At 37.3% G+C, this 22,115-nt stretch overlaps 1 protein-coding gene across 1 annotated transcript in view; it reads right to left on the reverse strand.

The window, feature by feature from the left end:
* The window catches only part of USF3 (upstream transcription factor family member 3), a 45,462-nt gene that overhangs the window by 18,153 nt on the left and 5,194 nt on the right, over positions 1-22,115 (reverse strand). Inside the window, 2 exon segments of the mRNA XM_043474868.1 lie at positions 971-999; positions 2,337-2,401. Of these exon segments, the coding sequence (XP_043330803.1) occupies positions 971-999; positions 2,337-2,383 (76 nt within the window). The 5' untranslated portion in view covers positions 2,384-2,401.

The following is a 22,115-nucleotide window of genomic DNA, read 5'->3' on the forward strand; positions in this document are numbered from 1 at the left end:
CAAAACAACAACAAAAATAATATTAAGACTCTATCCACAGTGCTAACAGGGAATTCACATGCAGTGAACTCCCATTCTGGGGAACAGCAGTGTCCCATCAGTGTTCAACACTTCTTTCCATAGATAAAGTCTTTCCTAGGTTCCTTTGCTTAGGGAAAGGAAGATATTATTTATAGAGTAAAAGAAACAATTAAATATATATTTTTAGATCTGACCACAGTCCCTGATGGAAAATAAAATGTTAAACAATATATCAAATTGTCAAAGTATGCACAATTACTTCTATAAATGTTTACCGGGCTATAGCCTGTAATTCTGATATTTAAGATAAAAGCGAAGTTTTTTTTCTATATTTCTTCTTATAACTGAGGATTCCACAACTTAATTTAAAACTGGTCACATTTCAAGTACCTTTAAAATCTATAGCCACTTCTTCCCAACTCCTGTAGGCAGCTAGCCTCCTTTAAAATTTCTGCAGACACATACCCTTCACTCCTTTCATAAGGAGTATATCTGGAATTCCTCAGAGGGTGAAATCACTTAAAACACTAGCTCCAGAGGTATACTAATCCTTAAATTAGCTAAGTAGACTATAAGTCTTCATGAGACTTAGGGAGTACTTTGTCAACTAAAAACAATACAGCACAAATCTTTACGTATAAAATAAATAAGCTGTATTGTACAACATAGGGACTACAGCCAATATTTTATAATGACTATACATGGAGTATAACTTTTAAAAATTGTGAGTCACTATGTCATACACTTGTAATTTATATAATATTGCACATCAACTTTACTTCAATTTTAAAAAATGAAAAATAAAACCCCAAACAATAAAAGAACACTTTCCTAGAATGTAATGAATAATGATTCTGTGCTCATAACATGAAAACACAATCAGCTACAGTATAATTTCATTTTGAATACAAAAAATGCTAACAAATAAAATTTAAAGTATTGTTTCTACCTGCATTGTGTGTCTCCCGATTTTTCTTTCTGAAACAAAAAATATAGATAATAGGAACATGAAAATAATAGGAAAACATTTTACTTTATATTTTGAGAACCATAAAAATTAATTTGATGAATTTGTATTTGTTGTATCAATAAGAAGCCATTTTAAAGAAAATTTTCTCAATAATAGATTATAGTATAAAAACCTGACTACAGATACATCAGTATAAATTCAGAATTCACAACTACTGAAAGTAACTACTATTCTCTATTTTCTCTTACCCCAAAGTCATTGGCTGGGAAGTAAATCAATCATTGAAAACTGATCTATTTGAAAAATGTAATTAAGGAGCTAGTCAATTCCTAAAGTGATATGCCAAGTACCGTTGACCCTTAAACATCATCATCTGGGACTTGTTCACTTATTATAGAGATTTTCTTCAATAGTGAATTCTATAGTACCACAGGAATCAGAGTTGGTTGAATCCATGGATATGGAACCGTGGATATGGAAGAACCATGAATAAGAGGTCTGGCTATACCCTAACTACCACTATGTTCAAGGGTCAACTGTAGCTGATTTCCAGTGTTTGCTCTGGCACTGGCTAAGGGTGGGGGTGACTGTGTACAGAAGACAAACAGTAAAGAGGAACCTTGTAATCCCAGGGAGGGAAGTGTGGCAGGCACCGGCACTCATACATTAACAACTGCCATCTGAGACATCTTTTGCATTTATGTACATTAGGTTATCCAAATTCTTACATTTTCTCAAAAGCTGATCTACTAAAATCACCAATTTTCCCATATATACCATTATTCAATACATAAGCATTCTCTAATAGCTATCTAATCTCTAACAATGATTGTAATATTTAATAATGGAACCATTGGTCATGCAATTCTAAGCAAAAATATTGCCCAAAATGACGGAAATTCTGAAGGAGGTATTATACAAGGAACCAGAACTAATGTTATATTGATGTGCATACTGGCAGTAATGGTTCGTAATGTCACAAAATGTCTATTCAAACTGACTTCAGTCTAAGTGAACTTTGCGTCCACCACAAAGACTAGTATTGAATGCAAGTAAAAATATCAGAAGAAACTAAAAATTTAGCATATATTTAGGTATTATACTGTTTAACTACTGATAGTCATTTTACCACTTATACTGCTAGCAGAATTCAAAGGACAGGTAAATTTTAACTATAAACCCCTTTCCATATATCGATTTATATTTATCCACAGCTATTTTTGAAGAGTAATGGTTTTCTACACTTCCAAATTAAAGTTCCCTAAAGGACCACCTATTTCAAAAAGTGGGGACCAATTCTGCCTATCTGCCAAAACTGTATTATTTTTGGACTGTGGCTTCATACCTGTGCTGCTTTTTTGTAGGAGTCTCTTTCTCTGTCATTTCTGGCATGGTTACAGTGATAGGAACCTACAAGGCATGAAAAAACATGTCAGAAAGTCTAAAGGCATTCTAGTATCTGGGAGAAACTGATTAATAGCAATTTGGTTTGAATACCAAGATGCTAATAAAATAAAAATGACATCATGAAAAAGCACTGGATTAGGTATTGTGGACAGGAAAAAAAGCATAAGAAAATAGGACAAAAAATATTGTAACCCACAGCTGGATAACATGGTGAATGTCAAATGTGAGATACAGCCAGGAAGTGCTTGAGAACACTGGAGAAGAGAAAGATCATTACAGATTTGGAAATCAAGAAAAGCCTAAAGGGGGTATAGATTTGAGCAAGATCTGGACAGGTAAAACATACTTGAGTTGGGAGAATATGTTCTTTGCTCATGATACAAAATTGAAAACAATGGTCATTCTCTCTAAATGCAGAAAAACCAAATGTGACAAGTAAACAAATATATGCTATCCCCCATATGGAAGCAAGTATTCATGCATTTACTCATTTGCTGGGCTTCTTTCATTTCAAACTACTAGAAGTTTTAAACATTTATCACTTGAGAATCATTAAAATCTGAGTTTGAGTATGAAAATTCTATTAATACTTAAAATACCATGATACTAAAGAATACATATATTATATGGAAATACACTCAAAAAGCCTGAAAGCAAATATATTATGATATTAATCACAGTTATATAAGCCCAGAAATATTATAGGTGATTTCTCTCTTTTCTGGTTTTCAAGAATTTTGCAATAACTTTAATGCCTTTAAATCCCAGGGGCTGGCAATTTTTCAAAAGAGGCCTGTCAGGTTGGGCTACCTGTTCTGATATACTGCAAGAGGTTGCAAGTGCAGTTTCCCATTTTCTCTCTGAAGGCAGAAAGTAAGGAATTGGAGTCAGTGTGAGTTTAAAATCTGGTTCTGCCATTTCCTAGTTGTGAGGTCCTGGGAAAGTTGTGCAACCTCTTGGAAACTCAGACATTTCATCTAGAAAATGGATAATAATCACAGTATCTAGATCACTGGGTTGTTTCAGGAAAGAAAAGATGAAATACAGCAAGGAAAGGACAACAGCACGGTGCCCAGTTGTAGTGAGGATTTAATCAATGTCAGTCATGGATATAAATGACCTGGATAACCACAGTGATGTGGTCACTCACCTAGAGCCAGACATCCTGGAGTGTGAAGTCAAGTGGGCCTTAGGAAGCATTACTGTGAATGAAGCTAGTGGAGGTGATAGAATTCCAGCTGAGCTATTTCAAATCCTAAAAGATGATGCTGTTAAAGTATTGCACTCAATATGCCAGCAAATTTGGAAAACTCAGCAATGGCCACAGAACTGGAAAAGGTTCAGCTTTCATTCCAATCCCAAAAAAGGGCAATGCCAAACAATGTTCAAACTACTGTACAACTGAGCTCATTTCACATGCTAGCAAGGCAATGCTCAAAATACTTCAAGTTAGGCTTCAGCAGTGCGTGAACCAAGAACTTCCAGATGTACAAGCTGAATTTAGAAAAGGCAGAGGAACCAGAGATCAAATTGCTAACATCAGATGAATCATAGAGAAAGCAAGAGAATTCCAGAAAAACATCTACTTCTGCTTCACTGACTATGCAAAAGCCCTTCACTGTGTGGATCACAACAAACTGTAGAAAATTCTTAAAGAGATGGGAATGCCAGACCACTTTACCTGTCTCCTGAGTAAGTTATATATGAACCAAGAAACAACAGTTAGAACCTTATATGGAACAACTGGTTCAAACTGGGAAAGCAGTATGACAAGGCTGTATATTGTCACCCTGCTTATTTAACTTCTATGCAGACTACATCAAGCAAAAAGCCAGGCTAATGAATCACAAACTAGAATTAAGACTGCTGGTAGAAATATCAGAAATATCAATAACCTCAGATATGCAGATGATATGACTCTAATGGCAGAAAGCAAAGAGGACCTCAAGAACCTCTTGATGGGGGTAATAGAGGAGAGTGAAAAAGCTGGCTTACAACTCAATATTCAGAAAACTAAGATCATGGCATCCAGTCCCATCATTTCATGGCAAATATATGTGCAAACAGTGGCAGATTTAATTTTCTTGGGCTCCAAAATCACTGCAGATGGTGAATGCAGCCTTGGAATTAAAAGATGCTTGCTCCTTGGAAGAAAAGCTATGACAAACCTAGACAGTGTATTTAAAAGCAGGGATATCACTTTGCCAAGAAAGGTCTGTTTAGTCAAAGCTATGGTTTTTCCAGTAGTCATGTACAGATGTGAGAGTTGGACCATAAAGAAGGCTGAAAGTCAAATAATTGATGCTTTCAAATTGTGTTCTGGAAAAGACTCTTGAGAGTCCCTTGGACAGGAAGGGGATCAAACCAGTCAAGCCTAAAGGAAATCAACCCTGAATGTTCACTGAAAGGACTGATGCTGAAGCTCCAATACTCTGGCCACTTGATGTGAAAAGCTGACTCACTGGAAAAGGCCCTGATGCTGGGAAAGGTTGAGGGCAAGAGGAGAAGGGGACAATGGAGGATGAGATGTTCAGATAGCGTCACGGAGTCAATGGACATGAGTTTGAGCAAACTCCAGGATACAGTGAAGGACAGGGAAGCCTGGCTTGCTGCAGTCCACAGGGTCACAAAAAGTCAGACATGACTTAGGGACTGAACAACAACAACAGCCATGGATATTGATGATGTATTTCAGGTTAAGGCTTTAGCTCAGGAAAGGAGGGAGAAGAGTCCTGGGAAAGAAGTAAAAGTAGATGCAGACAAGGTGCTGACAGAAAAGTACTGACTGAATCAGCCTGAGGAGAAACATGTGCTCTAGATCTATTTCTGGCAGCTTATTTATTCCACTTTCTCCCTAACATTTATGAAGTCCAGATCAGCCTGAAAGCAAGTTCACATTACATAATGCGGGACACGTGAGTAAATAAATCAATCCCTGTCACCTTTCTCACCCAAGGGCTTGCAGAATCTCTTCACTTTTGATTCCTGGCTTCCAACGCCTCCCGTTTCTGATCCAAATCTATCATCTTCTGCCAGAAGATGGTCTATAAGTTATGTTTTCTTCTTACTACACAAGAGAAAAATCAGTGAATGTTTATAGGTTTCCATTAGCAGCATGAAATAAAACGAGGACTAGCAACCTAAGGCAGGCAGGCAGATATTCCGTGGCCTACAGGGTGATCCTGAATTCTCCGCACCTCTTAAAAGTTAACAAACCTAATTGCTTTCAAAAGTCACTTCCCAGTGGGTTATGCATGCTCCACCCCCACAAAAATGGTAGCACAGCAGGCATTGGACAGTCTCCAGGAGGTGAGTCTCTCTTTTCTTATGATGGCTCACTGTCACTTGCCTTCTGCCTAGCTTTTACACTAATCGTCCTCAATTCTAAAATTATCTTTCCTTCAATCTCCTACTTCCCCATTCTCTCTTGTGAGAGTGACTGAAGACTTACTCAAGGACCTTCCACTAAAGGCACCAGGAAGACAGCTCTCATATCTGCACATTGTATGTGCTCTTTAAACATGTCAACATGGGGAGAATTCCCTGGTTGTCCAGCAGGTAGGACTTTCCTTGTCGTGGGCCTGGGTTCAATCCCTGCTCAAGAAACTAAGATCCCACAAACCCTGCAGCATGCCCCCCCCCAAAAGGTGGGGGCTTCATCCCAGACAAATGAAAAGTGCTAAGGAGGGCCACAGAACTGGCGCTTTTGAACCATGGTGTTGGAGAAGACTCTTGAGAGTCCTTTGGCCTGCACGGAGAGCCAACCAGTACATCCTAAAGGAAATCAGTTCTGAATATTCATTGGAAGGACTGATGCTGAAGCTGAAACTCCAATACTTTGGCCACCTGAGGCAAAGAACTGACTCATCTGAAAAGACCCTGATGCTGGGAAAGATTAAAGGCAGGAGAAGAGGACAACAGAGGATGAGATGGCTGGATGACATCACCGACTCAATGGACATGAGTTTAAGTAAATTCCGGGAGCTGACAATGAACAAGGAGGCCTGGCGTGCTGCAGTCCATGCGGCTGCAAAAAGTCGGACACAACTGAGCGACTGCACTGAACTGAAGGAGGGCCCAGGAATCTGTATTTCCAAAAAGGTCTCTTTGTGATTTTTCTTTTTTTCTTCTTCTTTTTTTATTTTTTGTACAAAAGAAACTCTTTTTTAGGGCAGTATTTCCTAAACATTCCTATTAATCCAAAGATAACAGTTTAAAAATATAGATTCTCAGCTCATCCCAGATGCACTAAATCTGTCTCAAAAGAAGGAATTCCAACCTCCAAGGTAGGAGCCTGAAATTTAATGAGTGCCCCCAGGTGGTTCTTATCCGGACAACTTGAAAGCACAGGCTTGTGTGAAATTCAGGGACCTGATCAATACTTTACTGTAGGAGAGATTGTTTGGGATGTGGTATGAGAGTTGACCAGATAATTTTACCTATAAACCAGTAAGGTCAGATTTGCCTCATACTCACATGAGTCAGCATTTGGTGATTAATATCACTATTCCAGTTGTTCCCCTCCAGTTGTCTTCTTTAATTAAACTTTTCAGATTCACATTACAATTAAGATACATGAAGTAAAAGTGTGTTTTTTTTTAAACATCTAGGATCTTAAAGCAATGACAATAGGGTCCTATCACATAAGTAGAGACAATCAATATATTGCAGTGGGGTAAAAGCCAGCAGTTTACTGAAAGAGGAATACAACCTCAAATCAAAATCACCCAGTTTACCAAATGTCACTATAAATATCCATCTCAAAGCACATTTTAGCCAATTCAATGAACCTTATCAATGCAAAATTATCTCCATGTCCAGTATCTCCTGATATTAAAATTGTATGCCTGACACTGAAAAAGAACATTTACTGGAACAAAGAACTACATAATATTGTCATGAATCCTTGTCCACTTATTACCCTACTAATAAGAAAACAGAATTTTTAATATTTATATAACCAAATACAAATATACCCTTTAAAATATTTGAAGTATCATGAATTTTTAAAGAAAACTGTCAAAATGTTACAGTAGTAATCTATATTATTTTTCATGGTAAGAAAGTTATTTCTGAAATTAGTCAAACTCAGTGGTTCTCAAAGTGTGGCCTTCAGATCCCCTGCATCAAAATCACATCTTTGGCTGATTCATGTCAATGTATGGCAAAAACCACTAAAAAAATAAAATAAATAAAATAAAATCCCTTGGAGTTTCAAAAACAAAAAAATTAAAAAAAATGATGAAAAGAGAAAAAAAAAATCACATCTTTTTTCTTTTTTTAATGTGGGCCATTTGTAAAGTCTTTATTGAATTTGTTACAACACTGCTTCTGCTGTTTATATTCTGATTTTTTGACTGTGACACTTGTGGGATCTTAACACACTGATTAGGAATCAAACCTGCACTCCTTGCACTGGAAGGCAAAGTTCTAACCACTGGGCATCCAGGGAAGTCCCCAAATCATCTTTTTTCCCCATGAGGTAACTTTTTTCCCCGTGAAGTAAAGCTTACATATTAGTAAAATGCACAAATTTTAGTATAACAATCAGTGAGTTTTGACAAATGCATATACCTGTGTGACACAACCCCTATCTAGGCACAGAGCATTATTATCATGAGAGAAAGTTCTCTCATGACCCTCCTGTCAATCTCTTCCCCTACTCCCAGGAGGCAACCAGTGTTCTCATTTATTTTTTTCACCACAGAGCTTTATAATGTTTTATCTGAAATTCTACTGTGGGGGGCAGAAAGGGAACCTGGACCAGACTGTAAAGGAATATTTTACGCCTAATGAATGTGCTCAGATTGTATCTTAAGATCAGTGGTTCTACGGAAACTAGCCTAGCCCTGATCTGAAGTAAAATGAAATCCCCTAGTCTACAGTAAAATGGAAAAAAGGACAATGCAGTTAGGATTTTTTTCTTTATTGATATATAACTTACATACAATAAGTCACTAATTTAAGTTCACTTTGCTGCTGCTGCTAAGTCACTTCAGTCGTGTTCAACTCTATGAGACCCCATAGACAGCAGCCCACCAGGCTCCCCCGTCCCTGGGATTCTCCAGGCAAGAACACTGGAGTGGGTTGCCATTTCCTTCTCCAATGCAGCAAAGTGAAAAGTGAAAGTGAAGTTGCTCAGTCGTGTCTGACCCTTAGTGACCCCATGGACTGCAGCCTACCAGGCTCCTCCGGCCATGGGATTTTTCAGGCAAGAGTACTGGAGTGGTGTGCCATTGCCTTCTCCCAAGTTCACTCTAACCACCTATTATTTCTCTCTCTCTCTCTCTTTTTTTTTTTTTTGACTGTGCTGCGTGGCTTGCAGGATCTCAGTTCCCCAACCAGGGACTGAATCCAGGCCACAGCAGCAAAAGCCCAGAATTCTAAGCACTAGACCACCAGGAAACCCCTCATGTATTTTTATACAAGGATACAACCATATAACCACCACTTAGATCAATATATAGAACATTACCAGTATCTCAAAAAGGCTCTTTCAAGGTCACTGCCACTTAATCCCCTGAAGTTTCTTTTAAAAATATATTTACATTCAAGGAAGAATATATATTCCAAAGAAGACATATAGATGACCAACAAGTATATGAAAAGATGCTCAACATCATTAATCATCAGGTTCACGCAAATCAAAACCACAAAGATATCTTACTTCACACCTGTTAGAATGGCTGTTATCAAAAGTTAAAAGATAAAGTCTGGCAAGGATGTGAAGAAAAGGGAATCCTTGGACACCACTGGTGAAAACATAAATTGGTACAGCCATTATGGAAAACAGAACTACCATATGTTCTGGCAATCACACTTCTCGATGTATATCCAAAGGAAGTAAGTCACCATCTCGAAGAAATATCTGTACTCTAATTTACTGCAACATCATTCACAGTAGCAAAGATAAGGAAACAACCTACATGCCCATTGACAGGTGAATGGGTGAAGAAAATACTGTACTATATGAATGTATTATTTCATACATTATATGTGATATATATATGCTCATGCTCGGTTGTGTCTGACTCTGCAACACCACAGACTACAGCCCACCAGGCTCCTCTGTCCATGGAATTTTCCAGGCAAGAATACTGGAGTGGGTTGGTTGCTATTACCTATTCCAGGGAATCTCCTCAACCCAGGGTTCTAAATCTTGTCATCTTCCCAACACAGGGGTCTAAATCTTGTCATTTGCATCTCCTACATTGGCAGGTAGGGTCTTTACCACTGTGCCACCTGGAAAGCCCGACACACACACATATATGGAAAGCCCCCTCCCCCCACACACATTATTCAGCCTTAAAAAAAAAAAGGAAATCCTGATACTTGTAACAACATGCATCAGTCTGAACGCCAACATGCTAAATGAAATAAGCTAGACACAGGCAAACACAGTTGATCTCAGTTATCAGTTCAGTTCAGTTGCTCAGTCGTGTCCAACTCTTTGAGACCCCATGGACTGCAGCACGCCAGGCCTCCCTATCCATCACCAACTCCCAGAGTCCACTCAAACTCATGTCCATCAGTGATACCATCCAACCATCTCATCCTCTGTCATCCCCTTCTCCTCCTGCCTTCCATCTTTCCCAGCATCAGGGTCTTTTCCAATGAGTCAGCTCTTCACATCAGGTGGCCAAAGTATTGGAGTTTCAGCTTTAGCATCAGGATATTCATCCTTCCAATGAATATTCAGGACTGACTTCCTTCAGGATGGATTGGCTGGATCTCCTTCCAGTCCAAGGCAGTCTCAAGAGTCTTCTCCAACACCACTGTTCAAAAGCATTAATTCTTTGGCACTCAGCTTTCTTTATAGTCCAACTCTCATATCCATACATGACCACTGGAAAAACCATAGCCTTGACTAGACAAACCTTTGTTGGCAAAGTAACATCTCTGTTTTTTAATACGCTGTTTAGGTTGGTCGTAACTTTTCTTCCAAGGAGTAAGCATCTTAATTTCATGGCTGCAGTCACCATCTGCAGTAATTTTGGAGCCCCCAAAAAATAAAATCTGCCACTGTTTCCACTGTTTCTCCATCTATTTGCCATGAAGTGATGGGACCAGATGCCATGATCTTTGTTTTCTGAATGCTGAGCTTTAAGCTAACATCTTCCCTCTCCTCTTTCACTTTCATCAAGAGGCTCTTTAGTTCTTCTTTGCTTTCTGCCATAAGGGTGGCGTCATCTGCATATGTGAGATTATTGATATTTCTGAGATTACTGATACTGATCTCACTTATAAGTGGAAACTAAAAAAGTCAAACTCATAATAAGAGAGGGTAAAGCTCTTGTTACCAGGGGCTAGGGAGTAGGGGTAAATGGTGAAAAGGTACAGACATTAAGTTATAAGATGAAAAGTTCTGAAGACCTACTGTACAGCACAGTGACTGTAGTTAATATAAAGTACTGTATACTTGAAATTTGTTAATAGAGAAAATCTTAACTGTTCTCACCACAAAAAGTAACTATGTGAGGCGATAGATGTGCTAATTAGCTTGATTGTGATAGTTGTTTCATAATGTATACAAATACGAAAGCGTTATGTTATACACCTTGGTGGTGGTGGTTTAGTCACTAAGTGGTGTCCAACTCTTGCAAACCCATGGACTGTAGCCCGCCAGGCTCCTCTGTCCACGGGATTTAGCAAGCAAGAATACTGAAGTGGATTGCCATTTCCTTCTCCAGGGGATCTTCCCGACCTAGGAATCGAACCCAGGTCTCCTGCATTGCAGGCAGATTCTTTACCAACTGAGCTATGAGGGGAGCCCATTTATTTTTTTATTTAATTTATTTGGCTGGTGGTTGGAATTTATTTGGCTGGTGTTTGGTATACACCTTAAATACATATGACTTTTATTTGTCAATCATACTTCAATAAAGCTAGAAAAAATGCATATATTCAGAAGTGTGCAGTTATCTCATATTTTGCTGGTATGAATGTAAAATGGTGTAGTCACTTTGGAAAACAGTATGGCAGTTCCTCAGTTAACACAGAGCTGCCTATAACCCAGCAATTCCACCTAGATATATACCGAAGAGAACTGAAAACACATGTTCACACAAAAACGTGTACATGTTTGTAGTAGTGATATTCTTAAAAGCTAAAGTGTTGGAACAAGAGAAATGTCCAAATGACAAATAAATAAAACATGATATAACCACACAGTGGAGTATTATTTGACAATTAAAGGGCATGAAGTACTGATACATGCTTCAACATGGGTGATCCTTTATATTATAAACATTATATTAAGTGAAAGAAGTCTGACACAAAAGGTCACATATTGTGACCTTCATATGTTCCATTTATAGGAAATGTCCATAACAGGCAAATCCATAGAGAAAGAAAGTATATTCGTGGTTGCCAGAGGCTAAAGAGGATGAGGAATGACTGCTAATGGTGAGTGGGAGGGAGAGAAGGGGTCAGATTTTGGGGGATGATAAAATGTTCTAAAAACCACTAAATTACATTTTAAATGGTAAACTTCATGGTATGTCAGTTATATCTCAATCAAGATCTTAATTTTTTTTTTAAAAAGAAACTGTTAATAGAAGTCTCTTTGGGTAATCTGAAATTTTCTACCATTCATCCTTTTCATCAGTTTGTACATCTGTTTTCGTTCAGCAGGTAACATCAAATTTTATTTAGTTACCAGTCACCCCCAGTTTCCCTAATATGGGAAAAATGTGAAACCACCAAAAACAAGTACCAGCATTTAAGAGAAAACTCAGTTTAACTGTTCAGTGGCAAGTTGTGTTTTTTTCCCACCGAGAAGCAAATTAGTGGTAAAAGTTAGTTTAAATTGTGTCTTTAGATATGATGAACAGAAAAACCTAATTCTTACCACAAAAATTTCAAACTGGAATTAAAGTGTCTTAATTGAAAATATTTTATGGCACACTGCATGAACATTATTTGTCCATGAGTTGAGAAAAATCTTTTCAATCTCTGTGTTTACTTCTGTTCTGCTACCATCAAATACATTCCTAAACATTTTACAATTACTTAAAATGTTTTAACGAGTGGGTACATAGATATGCAGTTTTAAAATATGTTCCATTTCTTTATATGAGATCTCTAATAAATCCATAGTCCTCTCCAATCAAAATGACAAACACTACTGAATATGATCCATGGAATCACAACACAAGCATAAATCCTGGTTTGGGTCACGGCCATAAAATGTTAGGCCATGGGCAAAGTTCTGATGTTTTTCCCTTAAGGTGGGCATTTTTCCATGTTGTTTAAAACTGTGGTTACAGCATTTATGTTTAATATCTTGGATATACGTACTCTATCATCTTACTCATGCTCTGAGGCATCTTTGCCCTCCGTATTTTGCTAGATGAGCTATTATTTGTATTTATCATGTCTAGCATTTTAGGTTAAGAAATTCCTACATGGTCTACCTGGTTAAACTCATTAAGTCTTTAAATCTGTATTAGTAGTACAAAAATAGCACAGAGGTGCTTTTCATGTGCAAAAGAATCCTTCTTCTATGCATGTGTTTGCAGCAGCTGCTTTCCATCTCGGTGGGAACTTGAGGAGCTGTTTATAATTGTGCTGTGTTGTCTTCTGCTTTGTGTAACTGTTATCAGAAGTTCTAATTTCCTTTGCCATTAAAGAAATATTACATCCTTTAACAATGTTTGTTGGCTCCTTCCTCCTCAACATCATGCTGTGTGCCATCAGTCATGGAGATTCCATAAATGCCAACCTTGAGATACTATGACATATATAAGAATATGAAATAATGAAGTCCTGCTTTCACTGTGCAGTTGAGTGAAGCAATACTTCAAGAAAAAGAAATAAGCCAAGGGTATAGTAATTTGCTCAGCATAGTTTCTATTTTTTATTTTTAAGCTACACTTGTAACCTGTTTGTATAAAAAAATAATTTTTTATTGAGATATAATTGACATATAACATTACTTTAATTTCAGGTATACAACATAATGATTTGATATTTGTCTGTATTACAAGATGTTTACTACAAGTCTAATTAACATTCATCACCACACACAATCACAAAATTTTTTTCCTGTGATGAGAACTTTTAACATCTACTCTCAGCAGTTTCCAAATATTCAATACAGTATTATTTTAAAAATTATTTTTGGAGAGTCTAGAAATATGTAAAGTTAAATGAAAAAGTTACTTAGCTCTACAATTGCACTCTTCAGGAATACCTGCTGCAAACAGTTTGGCATTTTTTAGACCTTTTCCTTACTCTTGACCATACAAACTACAAAAACTTCTGGCTCAGAAACTGTATCATAATTAAATTCAGAGAACTTCAGGCTTTCAGGGTTTTTTTTTAAATTGTTACAAAAAATAATTCTTGCTCTTTGTAAAATTTTAAATAGCACAGATGTATGTATATAAAGTACCAATGCCCTTATACTTTTAACAATCTGGTAATATCGATTACAAATATCTTTCCTATGTGAGTGAAAGTCACTCAGTCATGTCCGACTCTCTGTGACCCATCTCCAAGCAAATACTGATGCACATATTAGTAACTGTTAAACTAAATGAGAAGGACACATAAAATGCAAGCAGTATAAAATACCTCCCAGTCCCAGTTCAAATCTCCTCTGGTGGGTGATCCTACTCCTTGGATAAAAAATTAGGGCAGATGCCATGACTTTCCTGTCACAACTACATAATAAAAATCATCTAGTCATTTCTAGTTACAAAACAATCCACTGGGAATACATCAGTACAGTTCCTTTATTGTAAGTAATGCCTCCCACCACACAATCTCTTGCACTATCCTCACCCCTGCAACTTCTTTCTCTGTCCTTACAGCTCCCATTTCTTTCACTGAGGTGCCCTTGTCCTGTCAGGAAGGCCTGTGGCTCAGTGCCCAGACCAGCTCCCTCCTGACATAATATGGACTCACATCTGGTTCACAGAAACACATAACTCTTTAATGCAACAACTCCTAGAAATTTACCTGCAAGTATATTCATGTATGTGCCAGCAGATATTTATTCAAGGATACTCAAGTAGCAAAAGACAAGGAAAGGCTCATCAAAAGGAGACTGATTAAATATGTCACAGGATCATGTAGAATCACCTGAAATTGCCCATATTTCATACTTTCTGCCTCTAGAAACTGCAGTTTCAGGTGGTTCAACCTAATAGTTTCACCCATACAACGCAGTTATATGTACTGAAAGTCAAATATATAAATTTATGTATTTGTATGTGCTGTATCATATCTCCCCCAGATGCACATGTTGAAGTCCTAATGGCCAATACTTCAGAATGTGACTGTATTTGAAAACAGGACCTTGAAAGAGGTAGTTAAGTTAAAATGGGGTTGTTAGGGTAGACCCTCATCCAAGATGACTGGTGTCCTCACAAGACAAGGAAATTAGAACACAGACCACAGAGACACAGAGATGACCACATGAGGACACAGCAGGAAAGCATCCGTCTCCAAGCCAAGAAGAGGCTTCAGAAAAAGGTAAACCTGCTGATACCTTGATCCTGGACTTTGAGCCTCAGGAACTTTAAGAAAATTAATTTTTTTTATTTAAGCCCTTCAGTCTATGTATTTTGTTATGGCAGCCCTAGCAAATTAATTAATGTATATATGTATTTTACAAATAAACTTGTATATATGTATCCTTTGGGATAGAGAGAAGAACATGTAAATGATGCACAGCTAGTAAATGATGCACAGAATTTCTCTGGAAGGACTGCACAGGGGAAATAGGTAGCAGAGTACATGGGATATCTTCATATGCAATTTTAATTTTTGCCACATATATGCATTGTGAATTAATTTTATCTTTCTAACAAATGCATTTAAGACTATAATATCTCCTCAAGGTACAACTTTGCCCATAGCCTGTAAATTTTGATATGTAGTATTTTCAAGTTACTAATTCCTAAATAGTTTATATAGTTTCAGTTAAATTTTTAAATAATTTTTTAAAATGCTATCCAAGTCAGGTGTTAGTCACTCAGTCAGGTCTGACTCTTTGCTATGCTAATGCTAATTCACTTCAGTCGTGTCCAACTCTTTGCAAACCTATGGACTGCAGACCACTAGGCTTCTCCGTCCATGAGGATTCTCCAGGCAAGAATACTGGAGTGGGTTGCCATGCCCTCCTCCAGGGGATCTTAGACAAAAAAAATTACCCTTAACCACTTCCCTTTCTTCAAGGAAGAAAATTTAAAGTCCCCAGTACAACCTATTCATTCTACCCTCTCCCAACTGGTAATCAATTTGACATCAATTTTCTTGATCTTTCTACAGGTGTACATTTACATATATATCTTATCACATGCACAAAAAATTTTTAATAAAAATTTAATCATGTTCTATGTCACTCTGAAATATGCTTTATTTTAGTGTAGAAATACACTATGGACATCTTTTTAATTTAACTTACTCTTTTTAATACCTGCATAGCATTGTGTAGCATGGATGAGCCATCATTTATTTAGCTGTTACCCATTGATTAATACTCTTTATCCCTCTTCCTTTTTTATTTCTGGATTTTGTTTCACTTGGTTTGCTATTAAAAACAATGCTGACCAAAAAAAGGCTACAATCAATATCTTTTAAGTTTTTAAGTCCAAAGCAACAAAAAATATCATTATTGCTTAACCTGCATCTCCTTGAGGACTAGTGAGGCTGAATATCATTTCACATGTTATGAATCATTTATATTTATTTTTCCAGAATTTGCTTGTTTTTATTATCTAGAATTTTCCTTCCTTATAATTTCAACTTTCATACCCTCTTCAAACCGAGTTAAAGTAAAAAGCTTTCCAAGTAGTTATTTTTCTTCTTTTTTGGTTCCCCTTTTGTTAAGAGTGTGTGTGTGTGTCTGTTTCCTTGCACTACGATTGGCAATAACTAATTTTTAATTTTCAGAATTTGAGATTTCCTGTGTAGTCCTGTTACATATTTTTGTTACGTGTTAGATGAGTATTTGAGAAAAGTACGCACTTTTAGCTCCTTAGGTATACAAAGTTTTATCAATTATTTTCCAATTAAATGTTTGTTGTGTGGAATTAAACTTTGTCTGATAACAAACTATTATGCATTTTCTTCCATTCAACATTTGCCTGGAGTGTGTATGTGTTTATATTATTTTAACTTTTCTGCATTATTTCGTTTATATTTGTCTGAAATAACACAAATCCGAAGATTTGTTTCTATACAATTTAAGAGCCTTTAAAAAAAAGAGAGAATGTATTGCATTGCTACAATATTTTGCTTTTTTCTCTTCCCTCCTCCACTATCTTTTCACTTTTCCTTGGCTGATTTTTTGTTTTTCTTTATTTTCCTCAATATCATCTTTCCTTATATATATATTCTATTCATAAATACCCTTAACAATTTTAAGAAACATACATTTTCTCCTCTTCATTTCATGAACTTCCTCAATTTTCAATTAAGTATGCACCCTTCCCCAACCCAGTCATTGCACTTCAGTAGTAGGCCTTGACTTGTCTTGGCAAATATTTTTTTTCTGACTCTAATGGTCTCCAACTGATCCAGTCAAAGCAAAGCTCAGGACTTTTGTTTGATGAAGCAGGTAGTTATACTCTCACTCCTTCCACTGTAAAGAAAAAGGATGTGATTCCAAATACTGCACTTGCAGACATCTTCCAAAAGAGGGAAGCCAGTCTGAGGATGAAAGTAATACACAAAAAGCAAAGCTGAGAGAATAAAGCCAACAGCAGAGGAATCACATATCAATAACTTAAGACATAACAGTACTGAGTTTAAATATATTTCCTTCATATTAAAAAACAGTATCTATAGTCTCTTCTATCAACACAGAAGTTGTAACACACTCTAATTCTTACCCACCAAACGTCCACCATCTCCCCTCTGACAAAGACTTACTGAAACTGTGCAGAATTTTAGCATAAGGTGTTAGTTCTCCTTCTAGATATGTATTTCATGTCTAACAACTTAAAATTTTCTTCTTTGTTAACCCTATATGCAAAACAGAAAAAGAGACACAGAAATACAGAACAGACTTTTGAACTCTGTGGGAGAATGTGAGGGTGGGATATTTCAAAAGAACAGCATGTATACTATCTATGGTGAAACAGATCACCAGCCCAGGTGGGATGCATGAGACAAGTGCTCAGGCCTGGTACACTGGGAAGACCCAGAGGAATCGGGTGGAGAGGGAGGTGGGAGGGGGGATCGGGATTGGGAATACATGTAAATCCATGGCTGATTCATATCAATGTATGACAAAACCCACTGGGAAAAAAATAATAATAATAATTAAAAAAAATTTTTTTAATAAATAAATAAATAAAATTTTCTTCTTTGTTCTTTTGTACCATATTTCAGAAGGACTCCCTGGGTCTGATCTTCCAGTTCATTAATTCAGTCAATCTATTACAACCATGCTGCTATTCAACGTGCTATTAAATTTTTTATCACAGAAAATGTTTTCAACTTTCAGAAACTTTATTGTTCTTATGCCCCATTGCTATTTTATGGAAACTGTATTCCCTAAAATCTTTGAGGACATTTTAAAACAACAAATATCATTTATTACGTTCGTTTCCCCCAAAATTGATTCCTCTATTTGTTCAGTTTGGTGTTCCTCTTTCACCCTCTTGATTTTCCTTAAATATTTAGTGAGTCTCAGTTAACTGAACTGATTGCTAAAGTTGGTTTCCCCAGCAAAGTGGTTCTCATCTCTGGATGCACTGTAGAAAACACCTTTAAATTAAAAAATGACCTAGGTGATTTTAATGGTCATCCACCTCTTAGAATCACTGCTTTAATATGTGTGAATATCACTCTTCTCTGCATCATGAACATGTATGCTGATAATAAGAGTTCTGCCTGTCAACAGTGTCATGCAGAGATGGAGGGGAGCAGCTAGGTGGGTGACTTGTGAAGAAAGGAGCCCCACACTCACAGTGGCAATTAGAAGTCCTCTGAGACATAACCCTGATTCTCTCTCTGGCCCTCAAGCCCAATAGAGATACACCCCTAATTTACATAAATAAGTTCTAGCGGGTTAGTCCAGGAGTAAACATTGTTATTAGCTATTCTAATTAGTCCTAATACAGTTCCAAAATCTAAATTAATTACCTTTTGACCGCTATTATCATCTGAATATTTGCATCCCCCAACCCCAATTCATATGTTGACCTCCTAATCCCTAAGGTGATGTCATTAAGAGGTGCGACCTTTAGAAGATGATTAAGTCATGAGGGCAGAGCCCTCATGAATGAGATTGGTGCCCTTATGAAAGAAGGCCCAGAGAACTCGCTTGCCCCTTCCACCTTGTGAGGCTGCAGCAAGAAGAAGGCAGTCTGCAACCCGGAAAAAGGCCCTCGCCAGAATCCAACCATGTTGGCACCCTGATCTGGACTCCCAGCCTCCAGCACTGTGAGAAGTAAGTTTCTGTTGTTTGTAAGTCATCAAGTCTATGGTATGTTGAAGCAACCAACATGGGCTAAGACAACCAACCTCAACTTTTCAGTCTCTGAGCTTCAGAGTTTTCCAGAATTGTGTTGGAAAACTCACTTTTCTAGCTTTTCCCCTTCAAGTCTATACTGGTTTGCAGACTTCTCAATGCTGTATGATTTTATCATCAAACTGCTCCTATGTGCTTTTCATTTTTCATAAAGTCCTCAACATTTCTGATCCTTAGATGACACCTTTCCCAGCTTTTCAACACTAGTAAGGATGTGTTTTTATTCTCCCATTTTCTTATTCTTGGTGTTACTTAACTAGATTTTTTTTTCATTATACAATATAAAACATCCTTACATTAGACTATTCAAATCATTCTGAAGAAATTAAGTTGTAAAAGTAGTAGTCATCCCCACTAATTGTCCTCCTCAAATTTCTTGTTAACACTATTCAAGTAGTTACAGTAATGCCACTGTATTTCCCTTTATATTCTCTATCCTTTGAAAGTGAATACTACTAAGTTGAGTCCACACTCAAAGAGAGGGGAATAAATCTCTCTCTCAGAGAAGACGTATCTAAATACATATTTTCCAGAATTCTTCTATGAAGGAGATTTGTCTCCTCTCTCTCAATTATTTATTCAGTCCTTTACTTGTATCATTATGAACTCAGGATACTTATTTTATTCTTTGGGTTAAAATTTAATATTATAGTTATTTTGTTGGTCAAATTGTTCAAGCTTTGGCCATTGGGCACTCCAGTGTTCTTTTTACATGCCCTTCCCCTTCCCCCTCTCCTGCTTTGTAGTACTTCCCTATCTTTTGGCACTATAAGATGCTCCAGACTCATCTTGTGACATATATCCTATTGTTCCTCTGGAGAACCCTGACTAATATAGTGGATAATCAAGGAGTAAGCTGATAAAGGGACTTTTTAAAGCCCTTCCAATTCTTCTGAGACGCAGCCACTGTAATCAGTAACACAGATGCTCTCAAGGCCCCGATACTCTTCACCTCACTTTAATGAATGAATGGTAGAGGGTAAAGAGACTACCTTTTGATATCAGACCAAGGATCATATCTCAAAGTTGACATTTACTAGTTATTTGGTTTTAAAAATACGTATTCAAGGGACTTCCTTGGTCCAGTGGTTAAGACTTCGTCCTTCCACTGCAGGGGCACAGGTTGGATCCCTGGTGGGGTAACTAAGATCCCACGTGCCTCGTGGTGCAGCCAAAAAAAAAAAAAGAGAGAGAAAAATTTAAGACTTCCCTGGTAGCCCAGTGGGTAAGACTCCATGCTCCCAATGTAGGGGGCCCAGGTTCGATCTCTGGTCAGGGAACTGGATCCCACAAGCCACAACTAAGAGTTTGTATGCCGCAACTAAATATACCACATGCCACAACTATGATCCAGCGAAGCCAAATAAATATTTAAATATGTAAAAATTAGTATTCATTGAAGTCTTAGCACGCTCAAATTTAAAACTGGCAGATTATCATGAATCCCTCAAAGAACTATTAAGAGTTTACATGATAATATGTGGAATGGATCAAGCGAAGTATCTGGTACATAGCAAGAGCTCAAGACACCTTAATTGTCTTTCTTCCATTTTCCCCCTGATTCACTGGGAAGATAAAGGTCATCTGGTTCAAGTTCCTTAACTAGATCCTACATTTATCCTAACAGACCTCGATCTATACATCTGTCCGTTCAGCTTACCAGAGCATCTATACTTCTTTCCTCTTTAGTACTATATTCCCTCCTTAACCATTTCTCTTTTGCTTCTTCACATTAAACAAGCATTTACTGCTTTTTCTATTTATCATTCTGTTTCTCTCCTCCTATTTCTATGAAACTACTCAGCTTTCTTTCACTGGCCAATCTCTCCTAAACTCCATGGTGGTTTGCCTTCTGACTGCTCCTGCTAATCAAAACTACTTTCTTAGAGGTAAGGGACTATTTTTCAACAAGCCAGAGGCCTTCTCCTCTCTGCAGGATATGAGGTTGCTGATCTCTCCTTTTGCTTGAAATTCTCTCTCCCTCGCTGTCTTCCTCTCTCCAATTATGCATCATCTTTCTCTAACATGAATAATGTCTTTTTCTCATTTTGACTTCCAAGGATGAATGTTTTTTACTATTTGCTTTTTCCCTACAAAGTTTCAATTTCTTTCTGTATAAAAGCTGCTATGTTTTTACAATACAGCTAACATTCAAAGCTGATCTTATTCCAAATCTTTGGTTAGGCAAAGCACTCTTCGGAACAATTTATTTTGAAGCAATAAACCAGAGTCTGTTTGCAACATGTCAAAATGGCATTGCCTCTTAAGAGAACTACTTCCAACCTCCATTTTATCAACACCACCAAAATTTTAACCTGGTTTTAAACCCCAAAATGACCTTCAGATCTTCTCACTGAATCCTATCAATTTGTTTCACAATGTTCACCTCCTAATGTTTGTTACCACCACCTTAGAGTAGTCTCCGTTTTACACAGGTCTGGGACTTAATAGTCTTTTGCTCCCAGTCTTTTCCCTATCCTTCAGTGGTTTTATACTCCAGTGTCTCTTTCCATTGCTATTTTTCCAGTGTTATCTTTCCATTGCACTGTAACCCATCATGTGCCTCTCCTGCTCCAGAGTCTACAGTACCATTTCCCCACATCTACTCAAATCCAAACTCTTGGGTCCTGCCTTTCCTGACCCTACTTCACACTACCGTCTTTTCTGGCGAGGCTTGCTTATCCACATCTCCTAGTACAACACACAGAGGAGCAGGGTTATACAGCTGACCACACCATCAACTCATCCCTCCTCCCCACCTCACATAGGGTCCTCCCTATGCTCCTTACCAGTTAGTTTACTTTTTGCTAAGTTTATACTATTTTCCCACCAGCATAACCTCTCCATTTTACTCTGCTTATCAAAATCCGATTAACTCTTTAAAGCCCAGTGAAATATGTCTTCTTCTATAAAACCTTAATATTTCCAGCTAACACTTAACCTTCTACCTTTATTCTGGACTCTATCAGTCCACTTCTTAGCAATCTTGTTACAAAAACATATCTTATTTTTCATATATTAATCTCTCCTAATTTACTAGTGCTTTTACATTAAAATACATTCATTCTTTCCCATTTAAAAGTTTTTTAAATTATTTTTTTATCTTTCTGACCTTGCCACAGATTCTAGGTATTCCTATTCTTTTCTCCCTCCTCACCATCAGGCTCCTTGAACAAGCAGTTCATACTCAGAGTCCTTTCTTCCTCTCTTGTTAATCACTCTTCAACT

This window comes from Cervus canadensis, chromosome 7 (genome assembly GCF_019320065.1).
Source record: "Cervus canadensis isolate Bull #8, Minnesota chromosome 7, ASM1932006v1, whole genome shotgun sequence".
In the NCBI taxonomy this organism is placed as follows: domain Eukaryota; kingdom Metazoa; phylum Chordata; class Mammalia; order Artiodactyla; family Cervidae; genus Cervus; species Cervus canadensis.